The following is a 19867-nucleotide window of genomic DNA, read 5'->3' as shown; positions in this document are numbered from 1 at the left end:
TTTAGATATTGACACATTCCCCTTGGGGGCTCATTTTTCTATTCTTCCTAGAAGTTTATAGATAAAGGTACAGATGGGAGTTATCAGTTGGGGTGTGTCCCTGCATGGTTTAGCATTGACCAATCATTGCTACCAGTGTTCAGGGAAACACCCCCAACTGGTAACACCCATCCATACCTTTATCCATAAACTTTGCCCAGGAATAAGAGAAAAACGGGACAACATATAGTCATTAGAAAAATTCTCCAAAATTGTTGGGGAATACAAGTAGCAAGGGTCAAAAGCCAAGAGAGGTGACAGGTCCTGTTTAAAGGGACCCTGTCAGGTCTTATTACATAAATAGGGCGAGATCTATCAATGAAGAAAGGTAGGGAAAAGCCAACGGGGAGATGCCGCCATGACTCTTCTATCTATTCCTTATGTTTCCCCTGAAACACAGCAGCATTTCAGAGTAAAACGGCACGGTGGCCCACTGGTTAGCACTGGTGCTTTGCAGTGCTGGAGTCCTAGGTTCGAATCCGACCAAGGACAACATCTGCATGGAGTTTGTATGTTCCTGTTTGCGTGGGTTTCCTCCGGGTACTCTGGTTTCCTCCCACACTCCAAAGATACCGATAGGGAACTTAGATTGTGAGCCCCATTTGGAAAAGCTTGATGCTAATGTCTGTAAAGAGCTGCGGAATATAGGAACGCTATATAAATGCATACAATAAAGATAAAACATAGTTGTTTGTGACTAGAGAGACTCCTAATTTCATGCCCCCTGTGGTTGGGACATTGTAAATCCCCTGACTTTTCATATATATATATTTTTTCCCTTGCAGGCATTATACACCTGTATGCATGGGCCCTTAGAGGCAGTGGCAGGGATTACTGCATGTTGTGCTTACAGTATTTGGTTAGCTGCTCATGTTTTCCACATACAACGTGTCAGTACCAGCTATCCATGTGTAGATCAGTACAAGCAATGGTGCGGCTAATGATTAATATCTGTATGAGCTGGAACCATTTTTATTTATGAAAGGCGTGTCGCACACCCTGAAATACTATCTGATAATGTTTTTTTATTTAGCATTTGCCTAATCATGCTGGATCATTTATGTGACAACTCATGACATGGATGTGAAATCACTGGGGATATGCTAGCTGAGAACTTAAAGGGGTTGTCCACTTTTTACTATTGATGACCTGTTCTCAGGATAGGTCATCAATTTCATATCTTCGGGGGTCCGACTCCCGGTACTCCGGACGATCAGCTGTTTGAAGAGAAGGTATCGCTCGTACAAACACTGCCTTCTCTGCTCTGTTTAACTGCTTGCCGCAGGTGTAATTACAATAATGGCGTCCCCATTCACTTCTATGGGACAGCTCTGTAGTATTTACTTTCGCTCTATAGAAGTGAATGGGGGCACCATACTTGTAATTACACCTGCTCACCGATTTAATTGCTGCGGTGAGCAGATAAACTGATTAGAGAAGGCAGCACTTGTACGAGCACTGCCTTCTCCTCAAACAGCTGATCGGACGTTGATAGACGACCTGAGGAAAGGTCATCAATAGTAAAAAGCGGACAACCCCTATAAGGATCCAATCACACATCCGTAGTGCATTGCAGATCCGCAAATTGCCGATCCGCAAAACACCCGGCCGGCACCCCCATAGAGATGCCTATTCTTGTCCGCAATTGCACACAAGAATAGAACATGTTCTATTTTTTTGGGGAGCCGCGGACCGGAAGATCGGGGGTGCGCTCCGGGAATGCGGATGCTGAGAGCACATAGTGTGCTCTCCGCATCCATTCCGTCCCCGTAGAGAATGAATGGGTCCGCAGCCGTTCCGCAATTTTTGGGAACGGATGCGGACCTATTATTACGGATGTGGGAATGGAGCCCAACAGTCATGAAGATTAGGCTAATTTCACATGGGTGTTTTTTTTTCCTGCCCTGGTGCTAAGTTTACAATTGATAGCACTCAGAGTGAACACTGACCCATTCATTGAATGCGTATGTTTACAGGTCAGGTCTGTCCATTCAGAGAGGATCTCATCATGTTCAGTCTTCATCCGTTTTCACCAGGACATGCCAAGTTAGGGCTCATGCACATGAATGTATGTTCTGCATCCGATCCGCATTTTGTGCAGGTCGGATGCGGACCCATTCATTTCATGGGTCAGTGAAAACTGAAGCACACTGAAAGCCAGTCCGTTTTTAACTGTTAGTTGCTAGAAGATACTGGTGTCTTCAGTTTTTTTTCTAACTAATGAGAAAAAACGATTAAAGTGATGGCACCCGTGCAGAAAAAACTGAATGTAATAGACAAAGAATAAGGATGCACACTTTGTCCACAGAGTGGGGTGCTCATGGAATTGGTAAATCACAAATTTACACATTTCAATATATTACACGGTTTAGGCTACCTTCACACTGGCGTTTCTGGGTCCGTTTGTGAGATCCGTTTCAGGGCTCTCACAAGCGGTCCAAAACGGATCAGTTTAGCCCCAATGCATTCTGAATGGAAAAGGATCCGCTCAGAATGCATCAGTTTGCCTCCGTTCAGCCTCCATTCCGCTCTGGAGGCAGACACCTGCTTGCAGCGTTTTGATGTCTGCCTGACGATGCGGAGCCAAACGGATCTGTCCTGACTTACAATGTAAGTCAATGGGGACGGATCCGTTTTCACTGACACAATGTGGTGCAATTGAAAACGGATCCGCCTCCCATTGACTTTCAGTGTAAGTCAAAACAGATCCGTTGGCATTATCATGAAGAAATAATGCAAACGGATCCGTTCTGAACAGATACAAGCGTTTGCATTATCGGTGCGGATCCGTCTGTGCAGATACAAGACGGATCCGCACCTAACGCAGGTGTGAAAGTAGCCTTAAAGGTACACTGCGTGCAGAATTATCAGGCAAATGAGTATTTTGACCACATCATCCTCTTTATGCATGTTGTCTTTCTCCAAGCTGTATAGGCTCGAAAGCCTACTACCAATTAAGCATATTAGGTGATGTGCATCTCTGTAATGAGAAGGGGTGTGGTCTAATGACATCAACACCCTATATTAGGTGTGCATAATTATTAGGCAACTTCCTTTCCTTTGGCAAAATGGGTCAAAAGAAGGACTTGACAGGCTCAGAAAAGTAAAAAATAGTGAGATATCTTGCAGAGGGGTGCAGCACTCTTAAAATTGCAAATCATCGTTGTGATCATTGTGATCATCGAACAATCAAGCGTTTCATTCTAAATAGTCAACAGGGTCGCAAGAAGCGTGTGGAAAAACCAAGGCGCAAAATAACTGCCCATGAACTGAGAAAAGTCAAGCGTGCAGCTGCCAAGATGCCACTTGCCACCAGTTTGGCCATATTTCAGAGCTGCAACATCACTGGAGTGCCCAAAAGCACAAGGTGTGCAATACTCAGAGACATGGCCAAGGTAAGAAAGGCTGAAAGACGACCACCACTGAACAAGACACACAAGCTGAAACGTCAAGACTGGGCCAAGAAATATCTCAAGACTGATTTTTCTAAGGTTTTATGGACTGATGAAATGAGAGTGAGTCTTGATGGGCCAGATGGATGGGCCCGTGGCTGGATTGGTAAAGGGCAGAGAGCTCCAGTCCGACTCAGACGCCAGCAAGGTGGCGGTGGAGTACTGGTTTGGGCTGGTATCATCAAAGATGAGCTTGTGGGGCCTTTTCGGGTTGAGGATGGAGTCAAGCTCAACTCCCAGTCCTACTGCCAGTTTCTGGAAGACACCTTCTTCAAGCAGTGGTACAGGAAGAAGTCTGCATCCTTCAAGAAAAACATGATTTTCATGCAGGACAATGCTCCATCACACGCATCCAAGTACTCCACAGCGTGGCTGGCAGGAAAGGGTATAAAAGAAGAAAATCTAATGACATGGCCTCCTTGTTCACCTGATCTGAACCCCATTGAGAACCTGTGGTCCATTATCAAATGTGAGATTTACAAGGAGGGAAAACAGTACACCTCTCTGAACAGTGTCTGGGAGGCTGTGGTTGCTGCTGCACGCAATGTTGATGGTGAACAGATCAAAACACTGACAGAATCCATGGATGGCAGGCTTTTGAGTGTCCTTGCAAAGAAAGGTGGCTATATTGGTCACTGATTTGTTTTTGTTTTGTTTTTGAATGTCAGAAATGTATATTTGTAAATGTTGAGATGTTATATTGGTTTCACTGGTAAAAATAAATAATTGAAATGGGTATATATTTGTTTTTTGTTAAGTTGCCTAATAATTATGCACAGTAATAGTCACCTGCACACACAGATATCCCCCTAAAATAGCTAAAACTAAAAACAAACTAAAAACTACTTCCAAAAATATTCAGCTTTGATATTAATGAGTTTTTTGGGTTCATTGAGAACATGGTTGTTGTTCAATAATAAAATTAATCCTCAAAAATACAACTTGCCTAATAATTCTGCACTCCCTGTATAGGTTTATTCCAAAAAAGCACAAGAACTAATTACTAAATAATGCAGTAAGGTAGATGTAAGTGTATTCTAACCTTTCGGTCCCAGAGGAAAGAAGCAAGGAGATGCTATGAGAATTGCCCTGCAAACATTTGCTCCATCGCCCTGCAATGTCACCTCACTGTTCCTTAGGGCATCCACTTCTGATAGCATCTCCTTGCTTCTTTCCTCTGTGACCAAGGTCCGCACCTGGGACCAAAACGTCACACTCCAGTCACAGCAACCGTACTGCGCTATATCCTTAGGGTCCATTCACATGTCCGCAAAATGGGTCCGCATCCGTTCCTCAATTTTGCGGAACAGGTGCGGACCTATTCATTTTCAATGGGGCCGGAATGTGCTGTCCGCATCCACACTTCCGTTCTGCAAAAAAATAGAACGTGTCCTTTTCTTGTCCGTATTTGCGGACAAGAAAAGGCATTTTCTATGAGCCTGTCGGCGATGTGCGGTCTGCAAAATGCGGAACGCACACTGCCAGTGTCCGTGGTTTGCGGATCCGCAAAACACATTCGGACGTGTGACTGGACCCTTAAAGTGTTTTTTTTTTTTTTTTTTTTTTTTACTGTTGACCTTCTCCAGCTTTTCTGTGATACCAAGAACAACTGCTATACAATGTATGGCGCTAGCGGTCCTTGGTGAGCAGAGAGAAGGCCGCGGCGCTATGGCGAACACCAGTGACTTCTTAAATAGCTGATCGGCTGGGGTCCTGGGTGTCCTTTTTTACTGATAGGTCAATAGTAAAAAAAGACACTTGGAAAACCCCTTTAACATATGTGGATTAATTTGTTCAGATTTTTTGCAATAAACCTATACCGTAAATTGCATCATATATTGGCGTCCACTATCTACAAATGGAATGTAATTGCAGAAAAAAAAAGTGAAAGAAACTTGTGATTACTTGTATGAGTTCTGTATCGCTCATCTAAAAGAGGCCTAAGTAAGTCTTGGTCCACAATTCAACACTTGAATATGCAGCTTGTCTCTATTTTAGGCCTCTTGCACACAAACACATTTTCATTCATTTTCTGTTCATTTTTTTTTGCGGACCGTATACAGAACCATTCATTTCAATGGGTCAGCAAAAAAAACGGAAGTTGTATTCCGTTTCCGTATTTCCATTCCGTAAAAAGAATAGAACATGTCCTATTATTGTCCGCATTACGGACAAGGATAGTACGGTTCTATTAGGGGCCAGCTGTTCCGTTCCGCAAAATACGGAATGCACACAGATGTCATCCGTATTTTTTGCGGATCTGTTTTTTGCGGACCGCAAAATACATACGGTCATGGGCAAGAGGCCTTAATCATTGGAAATGTCAGCTGCCTAATCAACACTGAAACTGGGACCCACTGATTCTGAAGAATGCTGGGGTCTCGTTTACATGGAAAACTAATTATATCTGGCATTTAGGAAAGGCTTCATGTTTCCTCTTTCATTACATGATGTTTCCATAAAAGCCCAAACCTATTAAAAAAAAAAAAAAAGGAAAACATTTGTAGAAAACTGTAATATACTGTTTTAAGTTTCACTTTGGTCCCATTCCATTGCTTGGTGGCGTGATGCAATAATGAGAACAACAAACAGGAGATGGCATGCAGTACAATGTACAGACTGCACACAGTACGTGATATCCAACAAAGAAATAGTTTTATTGCGCAAAAACACTAAATCACAGAAAAAAAGGATAAGGACACATAAAGAGTGCATCATAATCACTGGGAACGCAGACCCTAATAATCTGTGGGGACCAAGCCACTCTAAATTGATAAATTCAAACAACGCTCATACTCATGTTCACCATTACTGCCTTTATGCCCAATAGCATAAGGGTCCATTCACACGTGCACAAATCGCGTTTGCAGTCTGCAAATTGCGGATCCGTAAAACACAGACACCGGCCATGTGCGTTCCGCATTTTGCGGACCGCACATGGCCAGCACTCCGATAGAAATGCCTTTTTTTTTTGTCCGTGGCTGCGGACTCGAATAGGACATGTTCTATTTTTTTTGCGGGGCCGTGGAACGGAAGTGCGGATGCGGAGAGCACACGGTGTGCTATCCGCACCTTTTGCGGCCCCATTGAAAATGAATAGGTTCGCACCCGTTCCGCAAAATTGCGGAACGGATGTGGACCCATTTGGCGGACGAGTGAATGGACCCTAACACTGACCCACCGCAGGCTCTGGTTATATTGCCGTGCACGTTTTTAGACGGCATAAAAGATGAAATAAGATAATGTGTAAAAAGCTGGAAAAATTTCCAATCACTTAACATCAGTCATATGTATCCATTTTTGAGGATATCTTTTAGGCTGTGTCTTCTTTTTATATCCATACAGTACAGCTTAGGACACTGTCCTAGTATTGTCTTTGGGCTTCATGCAGGCTCACCAGCACTAGAGTTGGTGAACTCCCGAACCCACCTGAGACTGCTTGCTTAAATAAGCCAATACCTATTTTCAGCCCCTCTGGTCTTAATTTGCAGGACATTGAGAAAAGGTGGTTGAGCGGCACTCCTTTAGATAGTTGGCGGTGCTCAGTGGTAAAGGTGCATATAATTTATAGCAAAAAACCACGGCACTCTATAGCTGCTTTTAAGTTGCTTGTTTTATTTCATTATATATCTTTTTTTCATTTTAGTATCCATCCAAAAATAAGCCACTGGCCAACGTTTCGGTCTAGTCTTAGACCTTGTTCACGGCCTTAGGCCTCTTTCACACGACCGTATGGCTTTTTCAGTGTTTTGCGGTCCGTTTTAAACGGATCTGTTGTTCCGTTTTTTTTTCCCGTTGTGTTTCCGTTCCGTTTTTCCGTATGGCATATACAGTATACAGTAATTTCATAGAAAAAATTGGGCTGGGCAGAACATTTTCAATAGATGGCTCCGCAAAAAATGGAACGGATACGGAAGACATACGGATGCATTTCCGTATGTGTTCTGTTTTTTTTGCGGACCCATTGACTTGAATGGAGCCACGGAACGTGATTTGCGGGCAATAACAGGACATGTTCTATCTTTTAACGGAACGGAAAAACAGAAATACGGAAAGCATACGGAGTACATTCCATTTTTTGTGGAACCATTGAAATCAATGGTTCCGTATACGGAACTCAAAAAACGGCCCGTAAACGGGGGGAAAAAACGGTCGTGTGAAAGAGGCCTTAGTCTGCATAGTAGGGAAGTCTCTGGGATGGTATACCATCCCAGAGACTTCCCTACTATGCAGACTAAGGCCGTGAACAAGGTCTAAGACTAGACCGAAACGTTGGCCAGTGGCTTATTTTTGGATGGATACTAAAATGAAAAAAGATATATAATGAAATAAAACAAGCAACTTAAAAGCAGCTATAGAGTGCCGTGGTTTTTTGATATAAATTAATTTGCAGGACCGCCTCTGAAAATTAGGGACATTGCCTGCAAGTTTGGGACTACAGGCTGGCTTTCTCCGTTGTCATTTTTTCCCCACAATTCATTATATTCTATCTGCTTGGTACTGAATAAATATATTACCAGTTTTATAAGAAAATCTAGGTAAAAATTAATTTAAAATGGTTCTGCCATGAACAATATTCTACATATTTCAATCTAGCACCCAGATCTGATTACTTTTGTAATTGTATGTAATTAAAAAATTTTGAAAAATAAATAAAATGTATCTGTACAGCGCCACCTGCTGTTTATACTATTCCTTATTTCTTGTCCACCTCACTGAGGTGGCTGCAGTTTAAATTTTCAACTGTCGCCAGCCATATATTCTGTTAGAAGCTGTGGCAGATAAAGGGAGAAAGCTACAGCGGAAAGGACACACCCCTGAGCTGCCAGCCTGAAATAAATAATAGCAGAACAGTTTGGAGAAATGAATGGGGAGATCTGTGGATCCATGTGAGGTACAGGGCTGGTTTTAGCTTTGTTAGAAAGAGATTGGCATGGACTATATGATGTCTGAGTCTCATTTTTTACATCAATCACAGTATAACTCCTTTATTAGTACTTTATTTTTACCTAGAATTGAACAAAGGCCTTGTCCATGCGGGCCAGGTTTTGGCCATTATGGTGTTTTCCAGCATTACGGTGCTATGTTAGATTTTATAAGGTACAAGCCAAAGTATTAGAATATGTGTATAAAGCGCAGTCACAGTAGATTACGGGTACATACATATAGGGCTGATACACCGCAGATTTACCACATGCAAATACGCATGTTACAGTACCTGAAATGTGGATGAGATTTTAGCAAATTTCATCCACGCGGTACAGAAAAAAATCTGCAAATTGATCTGTGGGTCCGATTTTAATGCACAGCGTGACAGTTTATGCTGCGGATTTCTGCGTCAGATTTCACATGAAATCCACAAGATCCACATAAAGCTCAAGCAGGTTTTGACCAGAATATATCGTATTCATGACTGGCTTACATGACAGGCCTGGATGTGACCTGCAGACACTGCGTAGACACAAAATGGGTCTGTACATTTCACGCACCCTTTTCCCACCAAAGCTTGTATCAGATCCAAAAAGGGAAAAGGGTATAAAAGAAACAATTAAATCTCTCTTCTTTTGTTGACCTGTTTTGACGATTCGCTAAAAAAACGCATCCGGGATGTGTGAACCTCTCCATACATTTCACAGCTGTTCCCCCTTCTCCCAGTAGATGTCTAAGCAGTGGCTTCCCCCTAGTAGCAGTAGTACCACCAGCAGTGGCAGTGTCGCCCCCCTCTTCCCCTTGTATTAAGAGTAGCAGTAGTTCTAGTGTCGCCCGCCCCCCCTACCCCTAGAATGAAGAGTAGCTGTAGTACTAGCAGCAACGGCAGTGTCGCCCCTCTACCCCTAGTATTAAGAGTAGCAGTAGTGCTAGCAGCAGTATCAACCCCTCTTCCCTTTGTATTAAGAGTAGCAGTAGTACTAGCAGCAGCGGCAGTGTCGCTACCCCTAGTATTAAGAGTAGCAGTTGTACTAGCAGCAATGGCAGTGTCGCTCCGTTTCCCCTAGTATTAAGAGTAGCAGTAATACTAGCAGCAGTGTCACCCCCCCCCCCCTTCCCCTAGTATTAAGAGTAGCAGTAGTACTAGCAGCAATGGCAGTGTTGCTCCGTTTCCCCTAGTATTAAGAGTAGCAATAATACTAGCAGCAGTGTCACCCCCCCCCCCCTTCCCCTAGTATTAAGAGTAGCAGTAGTACTAACAGCAGCGGCAGTGTCGCCCCCCTTTCCCCTAGTATTAAGAGTAGCAGTAATACTAGCAGCAGCAGCTGTGTTGCCCCTCTTCCCTTAGTATTAAGAGTAGCAGTAATACTAGCAGCAGCAGTGTCACCCCCCCTTCCCCTAGTATTAAGAGTAGCAGTAGTACTAACAGCAGCGGCAGTGTCGCGCCCCTTTCCCCTAGTATTAAGAGTAGCAGTAATACTAGCAGCAGCAGTGTCACCCTCCCTTCCCCTAGTATTAAGAGTGGCAGTAGTACTAACAGCAGCGGCAGTGTCGCCCCCCTTTCCCCTAGTATTAAGAGTAGCAGTAATACTAGCAGCAGCAGCTGTGTTGCCCCCCTTCCCCTAGTATTTAGAGTAGCAGTAGTACCAGCGGCAGCGACACTACTGTTGCACCCCCCAGGACCAGTAAATAATGCCACTACCTCTATTGTGCTCTATTGTAGAAGCAGGCAACCGTCAGGGCAGAAGCGATCTCCGTTTTTTATGTTAAACATAGTTTTGAAGAATTTTTAGTGATCTTATATTTAAAGGGTTTTTGTGAGATTTTTGAACTGATGACCAATCCTTCAGATAGGTCATCAGTATCTGATCAGTGGGGGTCTGACACCCAGGATCCTCGCCGATCAGCTGTTTGAGAAGACACCAACGCCCACAGTAGCACTGCTTCCTTCTCCCTGCTCAACCAGCACACTGCCGTCCATTTGATAGTGGCGGTGCTTGGTATCGCAGCTCATCTCAGTTCACTTAAATGAAGCTGAGTTGCAGCAGTGGTAGTGTTGCCCCCCCTTCCTTTAGTAGTAGCAGCAGTGCCCCCCTTCCACCTGCAGTACTATCAGCATGGTCTCTTTCTCAGTAGTAGTAGTATATCTTATCCACACCCTAATAGCAGCCCCCCTTGCCCCAGTAGTACTGAGGCGAAGGCAGGTGGTTTAGGAAGCTGCATTCAGAGGATTGGGTGACCACACATGCAGCGCTGGAAGCATTCTAGTACGTGCAGATAATCCCTTTTACAGCCATTTAAAGGGCCACTGACCACTGAGTGGAAGGTCTGCTGTGTGATCCAGAAAGCACTCTAGTTCATTGCTTCCGATACTCATTGTTCCAGCACAAATTGCGGGACTCGGTGTACCTCTTTCAGCTGACTATTTTGTGGTGTATTTTCCTTGCAGTGTTTGTTTTTGGTAACTGAACTGTTCTGACATTGACCTCTGGAACATGGCAGTCGGCCAGGAGCGGCGCTCTGCTCAGTTTATAAACTTGCATACAAATCTATTTAGTCTGGTGAAAGAAAGTGGATCATGTGCCGTCTCTTCTTCAGAGGAAGGGACGTGGGCTGTTTGTGTACGGCCCTGGCACTGACTACTGCGCTGTATACACACTAGGCCTGTGCTCGGGACTCTTACAGTGTGGCACTGCATGGAAATACTGAACATGGTTTTGTAGAAGGTATGGCCGAAATGGACCAGGGAACAGGGTTATCTGACTGTTTTAAAAGACCAAGAAAACCCTTAAAACTGTGGCAGTCAGCATTTTGTGCATGTGAGATTTAAGAAAGTTACATGTGAAAATCAGGTCACTTGCACAGAACATGGCGGACCAGTAAATGATGCCGCTACCTCTGTTCCTCTGTGCTCCATTGTAGAAGCAGGCGACCATCAGGGCAGAAGCGATCCTCCGAAAGGGAATGTGTCATCAGAAAATGACCATGATGTCTTTATGTTAGACATAGTGAGCGCCGCCTGTCTTCCCTCAGGTTTTCCTAGACCAAGTGACGTCACTTTCATGTGTCACGTGGCCTAGGAGCAGCTCAGCCCCATTCAAGTGAATGGGGCTGAGCGCTGTACCAAGAAAAGCCACTATACAATATGCGGCAGTGTGCTTGGTGAGCAGGGAGAAGGCAAACAGCTGATTGGTGGGGGTCCCGGGTGTCGGACCCCCACTGATCAGATACTGATGACCTATCCTCTAGGTCAGGGGTGGCCAACCCGCGGCTCGCGAGCCGCATGCGGCTCCTTGAGCCTTCATTTGCGGCTCGCAGGGGAGCGGTGCGGCCAGCGATTACTCTCTGTGAGTGAAGCGCTGGAACGAGGTGGAAGAGTGGAGAGGACTCAGAACGCCGAGAGCGGGCACGTGACTCAGTCACTCACTGCAGCTCCGCCCCCTCCTCCGGCAGAGAAGGCGAAGCTGCAGTGCTTAACCCCGCCACCAGCCGCCGATGTGCCCGCCCACGGCCGCACACCCCTATCTGTGAGTGTGTGACCTAATGCCCGCCTCCAGTCTTCTCAGTGCCTGCCCACAGTGCCCAGCAGCCAGATTCATCAGACCGCAGGCTGGGGCTATGGGGGTGGCAAGAAGTGGCACAGCAAGCAAGGAGGACCTGCTTCCAGCTACATAGTAAATTTTAATGAATGTTAATGGTGGACAGCAGGTCAGTGGGCACTCAGAGCAGCAGTGGCAGAGAGACTCACTGAGGCCAGCAGCAGCCATTTTAGTCCGATTACAGCCACTCTGCAGCTTTGGCTCTAATCTGACTGAAATGGCTGCTGCTGGCCTCAGTCTCTCTGCCACTGCTGCTCTGCCTTTTTTTTCACAGGTGCCACTGCCCAGCACACCAAGTGTGTTTGAGCATATGGGTGGTAGTCTAAGCATGGGCGGTCATCTGAGCATAAGGCGGTCATCTGAGCATGGGGGGGTCATCTGAGCATAAGGCGGTCATCTGAGCATGGGGGGGTCTTCTGAGCATAAGGCGGTCATCTGAGCATAAGGCGGTCATCTGAGCATAAGGCGGTCATATGAGCATGGGGCGGTCATCTGAGCATGGGGCGGTCATCTGAGCATGGGGCGGTCATCTGAGCATGGGGCGGTCATCTGAGCATGGGGCGGTCATCTGAGCATGGGGCGGTCATCTGAGCATGGGGCGGTCATCTGAGCATAGAGCGGTCATCTGAGCATAGAGCGGTCACCTGAGCATGGGGCGGTCACCTGAGCATGGGGCGGTCACCTGAGCATGGGGCGGTCACCTGAGCATGGGGCGGTCACCTGAGCATGGGGCGGTCACCTGAGCATGGGGCGGTCACCTGAGCATGGGGCGGTCACCTGAGCATGGGGCGGTCACCTGAGCATGGGGCGGTCACCTGAGCATGGGGCGGTCACCTGAGCATGGGGCGGTCATCTGAGCATGGGGCGGTCATCTGAGCATAAGGGTGTCATCTGAGCATAAGGGTGTCATCTGAGCATAAGGGTGTCATCTGAGCATAAGGGTGTCATCTGAGCATAAGGGTGTCATCTGAGCATAGAGCGGTCATCTGAGTATGGGGCGGTCATCTCAGCATGTGGCGGTCATCTGAGCATGAGGCGGTCATCTGAGCATGGGGTATCATCTGAGAAATCTTGAAACACATTGTGAAAAACAAAGATTGCCAGAAGTCTCACTAAAGCTGTCTACATTACAGGTAGGAAAGGTGGTTTAAATGCACTTTTAAATGTTTGATAACTCAATTGCAGTAATACTGTCGTGTGCACGCATATTTGTGTAAACGGAAAGCTTGTGGCTCCTGGCAGTCATACGATTTTTTTTTCTGGCTCTTTGTGCCTGTAAGGTTGGCCACCCCTGCTCTAGGTCATCAGTATTAGAATCTCTGAAATCCCTTTTTAGGCTACTTTCACACTAGCGTTCGGAGCGGATCCGTCTGATGTTTCATCAGACGGATCCGCTCCGATAATGCAGACGTTCGCATCCGTTCAGAACGGATGCGTCTGCATTAAAACTTAGAAAATTTTCTAAGTGTGAAAGTTGTCTGAGCGGATCCGTTCAGACTTTACATTGTAAGTCAATGGGGAACGGATCCGCCTGAAGATTGAGCCATATGGTGTCATCTTCAAGCGGATCCGCCCCCATTGACTTACATTGTAAGTCTGGACGGATCCGCTCGCCTCCGCACGGCCAGGCGGACACCCGAACGCTGCAAGCAGCGTTCAGGTGTCCGCTCGCGGAGCGGAGGCTGAGCGCTGGCAGGCGGATGTATTCTCCGTGGATCCGCCTCCACTGAGAATGCTTTGGGGCCAGACGGATGCGTTCGGGGCCGCTCGTGAGCCCCTTCAAACGGTGCGCACGAGCGGACACCCGAACGCTAGTGTGAAAGTACCCTAACATGTACATTGGGCGTGCAATCAGGCAGGGATAGATCACATATTAGATGTAGGGCACCAGTAGAAAACAAGACAGAATTGCATAACTGGTCTGAAATCTTGAATTGGGGTATAATTTGAAAGTTGCTTATCATTACTATTAAAAACACAAAAAGGTAATCCCAGGAAACTCTTTTAAAGCTGACAGGAACTCATGGAGCCTCAAATATTAAAAGTGAATGAAAGGTTTGGCATATAAGCGGACGCAGCTAATCAGAAATCACTCTTCGTTGACTGCACTGTACTGTAAGAATAAACCATGTTCCTATGGGCAACAATAGCACTTTTCCTTTTACACGTTAAAGCCCCTTTACACGGGCCAATGATAAGGGCTGATAATAGCCTTGTTCAAAGGTGCCGCCAAACACCCGCAAACGCTTGTTCATCAGGTGAAAGCATGGCTGGTGTGGTCACCTGAATCATTGTTTCTGGGCGGCAGACTGCCCTATCTAAACAGCGATCTGCTGCCCAGAAACAGTGTATGGGGATGAGCGATCACTTGTCCCCATACAGCTGAGGTGATGGATACCTGTAAATGCAGCTTTCACCTCCTGTGTCAGCCCGCGTAAAGAGGCCTTTAGAGATATGAGGCTGTAGTATTTATTCTCTCTGTTTGATATATGAAGTCATAAAATTGTCTTTTTTTTATTTTTATTGCAGGTTACAATTGGCCATTTGTACACCACTGACAAACTGATCATCGAATCTTCAGGGACCCAGTAATATCGCCATCCCCCATCAGACGATTGATGCATCGGTCCACCTCTCTAACGCTCTTGCATTTTCAGGAATGAAACGCAGAGTTCTTTCCCGCCATCCTTTTTTTCTTAAACTAGTCCATTAAGGCCTCATGAACACAACCGTATCAGCTTTGCGGTATCTGTATTTTGCGGATCGCAAAATGAATACGGTGCATAAGACCTACTTTAGCCGGAGTGTAGATTAAACACATTTTAATTATTTCCTACTATAACAGAGTGAATTAACAGGATAGAGCCATCTCTGAAGTGACAACCAGTCCGATCGGATGAGATCTACTTAAGTTACTTATGGCTGTAATGGATTATGGCCGTGTGTAAATGTTTTGTCTCTGGAAATAAAATTACAATTATCAAATGATTTGTTGCAGTCTTTGTGTTAGTACATCATTTTTATATCTATCATTCCCCGCATGCCAGGGGAGGGGACCGTGCCAGCGGGCCCAGCACATTTATCTTCCTCTACATCAGTTTTCTGCCAGGCTGGCGTAGATTTCAGTTTAGGCGCACTGACAGAGATGTGCCCAAATGAGGAGTCGTGCACCTCAGTGGAGATCATATCCTATTGTAAAACGCTCATCTACGATAAATTCCCCCCAAGAGTTGTGTAGCACTTGTCAAATACAACTAACAGTCAAATGACTAAAAAATCCCTTTAGGGGTCCTAACTTATATTTCTATAAAACTACATCCTTTATTATTAATTTAAAAACATTCAACACAGAAAATAAAACCAATGTGTAGTTAAAACTATCAGGACGTAGCAGGGGACTATTACCCCAAACTCCCCTGACGAAGCCGCACATTCCGCGAAACATGTCAGGAAGGGGTAGTGTTTGTTGTGAGATTTTAGGCAGGGAATAGCAGAGGGACTATACCAGCTATACCTTTGCAGGGAAAGATTACAGGCACAGTGTGCAATAGGTGAAACGAACTGTGTGTGTGTGAGAAAGGAGATTAGCTCCGTGAGCTGATACATTTACTGCCACATTGTATCTAGACCAGAGCGATGTGAGCAGGGGATTGGATAGAAGGGCGGTAATTACCGCAGTAGGATCTGTGATCAGGAGCATTGCTATATCTCCTCCCTCGTCTCCATAGGCACTGTTGTTGATAGGTAGGAAACCTATATTACAAGTTAATATACACTGTAAGATAAAACTGTGCAAAAATAAAAAAATATATATAAAAAAAAAGGTGTTAATGGATGGAGGTTACGAGGCGAAATAATACCACCACACAATTCACCTCAAAAATAGTGTTTACTAATAACACAGTGTTAGAATATAAAGCACTGATTCCATTGCTGCCATCAGTGAAACTGACATTTGTCCCCTGCTACGTCCTGATAGTTTTACCTACACATTGCTTTTCTTTTCTGTGTTGAATGTTTTTAAATTAATAATAATAAAGGATGTCGTTTTATATAAATATAAGTTAGGACCCCTAAAGGGATTTTTTGGTCATTTAACCATTAGTTGCTTTTGTGGATTTATCCCGAGGGTCCCAGCAAGGGCCCAACTGAGTTTTTTGCGCTTGTCAAATGTAACCGTAAGTAATGTAAGGCAGCTTCAGTTGCGTATAGTAAAGAGGGCAGCCTAAAGGGCATCCGTCAGCAGATTTGTACCTATGATCTGTTACATGGGCGCTGTTACCTCTGTGTTGGTCCCATGTTGATATATACCCACTTTGCTGAGAAAAATGAAGTTTTAATATATGCAAATGAGCCTCTAGGAGCAACGAGGGCGTTGCTGTTACACTTAGAAGCTCTGTCCTCTCTGCTACTGCTGCTCCCGCTGAACATGGATTGACAGGACCAGGCAGAGTAAATGTGATCACACATAGAAACAGTATTGTGCCTGGAGCGCCAACTAATTGTACTCCTCAATTTCACCCCAATACAAGTTATGGAAAATTAACCCCTTCAAGAACATGCAATTTTTCATTTTTGCGTTTGTTTTTTAGACCCTGCCCTACAGAAGCCATAACTTTATTATTTTTCTGTATTATTTTTCCATTCACATAGCCTTGTTTTTTGCATGACAAGTTGTACTTTCTATTGGCACCATTTAATACATTTAATATTGCATGTGATGTAGTGGAAATACAAACTACAAATTGGCTGGTATTAAAAAGCAGGAAGTGCTCAACCCCATATGCAGTGGTGCATCTATACCGGGGGGGCAGATCCTGCACTTGTGGTCCGCTGCTAATTGCAATCCCCAGCAAAAATGCATACAATGGAGGATGCCCGCAGCGGACCACAAGTACCACAATGGACATCCTACACAGGATAGCAAATGTGTGAATGTGCTAGGGCTCAGACATGTCCTCACGTAGGACATGTTGGATAATCTCTCAATTTTAACACCAGTTTGAGGGCTTAGTAAGACCGCAGAGTGCACCTGTCTTTGTTTTTGTTATATTAAATATGATGTAGTGGAAAGAATCCAAATTTGGGGGATTTCAGGAAGAAAAAAAATGCATACCCGCCATAAATTTATAGGTTTATACGGCATTCCCTATACAGTAAAACTGACCTGTTGTGGTTACAGAGATAACAGATTTATATAATTTATCTTGTTTTAGTGGGACAATCTGTAGTTTTTAATGATACCATTTGAGTGTGTATGACTTTTTGATCACTTTTTCTTCAATTTTTTGGGGGAGATGTAGCGACAAAAAAGGCGTCTGGTGAAAGCCGTAAATACATTTATATTTTAATAGTATAGGCATTTTGGGAAGTGTTTATTTTTTATTTATTTATTTTTAACCCCTTAATGACTGCCAATACTATGGTGGTCATTACTGGGCTTTATTCTACAGCAGCTTAGAATAAGCACTGCACGGGTCTGTCACATGACAGCTGGACTCTTGCTCTAACCGCTTGAACAGCCAAAAGCGCCAATCCTGTTGTTTAACTCCTTAGATGCCGCAGTTAATAGCGACCACAGCATTTAAGTGGTTTAGAGAGAGTGGGCGTGCTCTGTCAGGCATCAACACCCTGCAAATGAGATTGTGGGGTGCCTATGTCTTAGCATGGCAGCCTGGGGCCTAATGATCCACAAGCCTGTCCTCAGTGTACAGTACAGACCAAAAGTTTGGACACACCTTCTCATTCAAAGAGTTTACTTTATTTTCATGACTATGAAGGCATCAAAACTATGAATTAACACATGTGGAAATATACATAACAAACAAGTGTGAAACAACTGAAAATATGTCATATTCTAGGTTCTTCAAAGTAGCCACCTTTTGCTTTGATTACTGCTTTGCACACTCTTGGCATTCTCTTGATGAGCTTCAAGAGGTAGTCACCTGAAATGGTCTTCCAACAGTCTTGAAGGAGTTCCCAGAGATGCTTAGCACTTGTTGGCCCTTTTGCCTTCACTCTGCGGTCCAGCTCACCCCAAACCATCTCGATTGGGTTCCGGTCCGGTGACTGTGAAGGCCAGGTCATCTGGCGCAGCACCCCATCACTCTCCTTCATGGTCAAATAGCCCTACTTTCAAAGTTTTACCAATTTTTCGGCTGACTGACTGACCTTAATTTCTTAAAGTAATGATGGCCACTCGTTTTTCTTTACTTAGCTGCTTTTTTCTTGCCATAATACAAATTCTAACAGTCTATTCAGTAGGACTATCAGCTGTGTATCCACCTGACTTCTCCTCAACGCAACTGATGGTCCCAACCCCATTTATAAGGCAAGAAATCCCACTTATTAAACCTGGCAGGGCACACCTGTGAAGTGAAAACCATTTCAGGGGACTACCTCTTGAAGCTCATCAAGAGAATGCCAAGAGTCTGCAAAGCAGTAATCAAAGCAAAAGGTGGCTACTTTGAAGAACCTAGAATATGACATATTTTCAGTTGTTTCACACTTGGTTGTTATGTATATACACTCACCTAAAGAATTATTAGGAACACCATACTAATACGGTGTTGGACCCCCTTTTGCCTTCAGAACTGCCTTAATTCTACGTGGCATTGATTCAACAAGGTGCTGATAGCATTATTTAGAAATGTTGGCCCATATTGATAGGATAGCATCTTGCAGTTGATGGAGATTTGAGGGATGCACATCCAGGGCACGAAGCTCCCGTTCCACCACATCCCAAAGATGCTCTATTTGGTTGAGATCCGATGACTGTGGGGGCCATTTTAGTACAGTGAACTCATTGTCATGTTCAAGAAACCAATTTGAAATGATTTGAGCTTTGTGACATGGTGCATTATCCTGCGGGAAGTAGCCATCAGAGGATGGATACATGTTCTCATTCTGTTTACGCCAAATTCGGACTCTACCATTTAAATGTCTCAACAGAAATCGAGACTCATCAGACCAGGCAACATTTTTCCAGTCTTCAACAGTCCAATTTTGGTGAGCTCATGCAAATTGTAGCCTCTTTTTCCTATTTGTAGTGGAGATGAGTGGTACCCAGTGGGGTCTTCTGCTGTTGTAGCCCATCCGCCTCAAGGTTGTGCGTGTTGTGGCTTCACAAATGCTTTGCTGCATACCTCGGTTGTAACGAGTGGTTATTTCAGTCAACGTTGCTCTTCTATCAGCTTGAATTAGTCGGCCCATTCTCCTCTGACCTCTAGCATCTACAAGGCATTTTTGCCCACAGGACTGCCGCATACTGGATGTTTTTCCCTTTTCACACCATTCTTTGTAAACCCTAGAAATGGTTCTGCGTGAAAATCCCAGTAACTGAGCAGATTGTGAAATACTCAGACCGGCCCGTCTGGCACCAACAACCATGCCACGCTCAAAATTGCTTAAATCACATTTCTTTCCCATTCTGACATTCAGTTTGGAGTTCAGGAGATTGTCTTGACCAGGACCACATCCCTAAATGCATTGAAGCAACTGCCATGTGATTGGTTGACTAGATAATTGCATTAATGAGAAATAGAACAGGTGTTCCTAATAATTCTTTAGGTGAGTGTAATTCCACATGTGTTAATTCATAGTTTTGATGCCTTCAGTGTGAATCTACCATTTTCATAAACATGAAAATAAAGAAAACTCTTTGAATGAGAAGGTGTGTCCAAACTTTTGGTCTGTACTGTATGTCCTATCAGGCCATGCTTCTCTGGCGCAGCCTGATAGTGCCTGTCAGTATAGTACTGACAGTGTAATACACTGCATTTGCATAAACTTTTTTTTATGCAACATGCGATCGTCAGATAATTTCTCCCATAGACTGCAATGAAATAC

At 44.6% G+C, this 19867-nt stretch overlaps 1 protein-coding gene across 1 annotated transcript in view; it reads left to right on the top strand.

Annotated features, from left to right (window-relative positions):
- The window catches only part of LYRM4 (LYR motif containing 4), a 162083-nt gene extending 147258 nt beyond the window's left edge, over positions 1 to 14825 (top strand). The window contains exon 4 of the mRNA XM_040432851.1: positions 14549 to 14825. Coding sequence (XP_040288785.1) covers positions 14549 to 14611 — 63 coding nt within the window. The 3' untranslated portion in view covers positions 14612 to 14825. The remainder of the gene's footprint in view (positions 1 to 14548) is intronic.
- The last annotated feature ends 5042 nt before the right edge of the window (positions 14826 to 19867 follow it).

This window comes from Bufo bufo, chromosome 5, assembly GCF_905171765.1.
Source record: "Bufo bufo chromosome 5, aBufBuf1.1, whole genome shotgun sequence".
Classification (NCBI taxonomy): Eukaryota; Metazoa; Chordata; class Amphibia; order Anura; family Bufonidae; genus Bufo; species Bufo bufo.
This window is presented reverse-complemented; position numbering and strand designations above follow the sequence as displayed.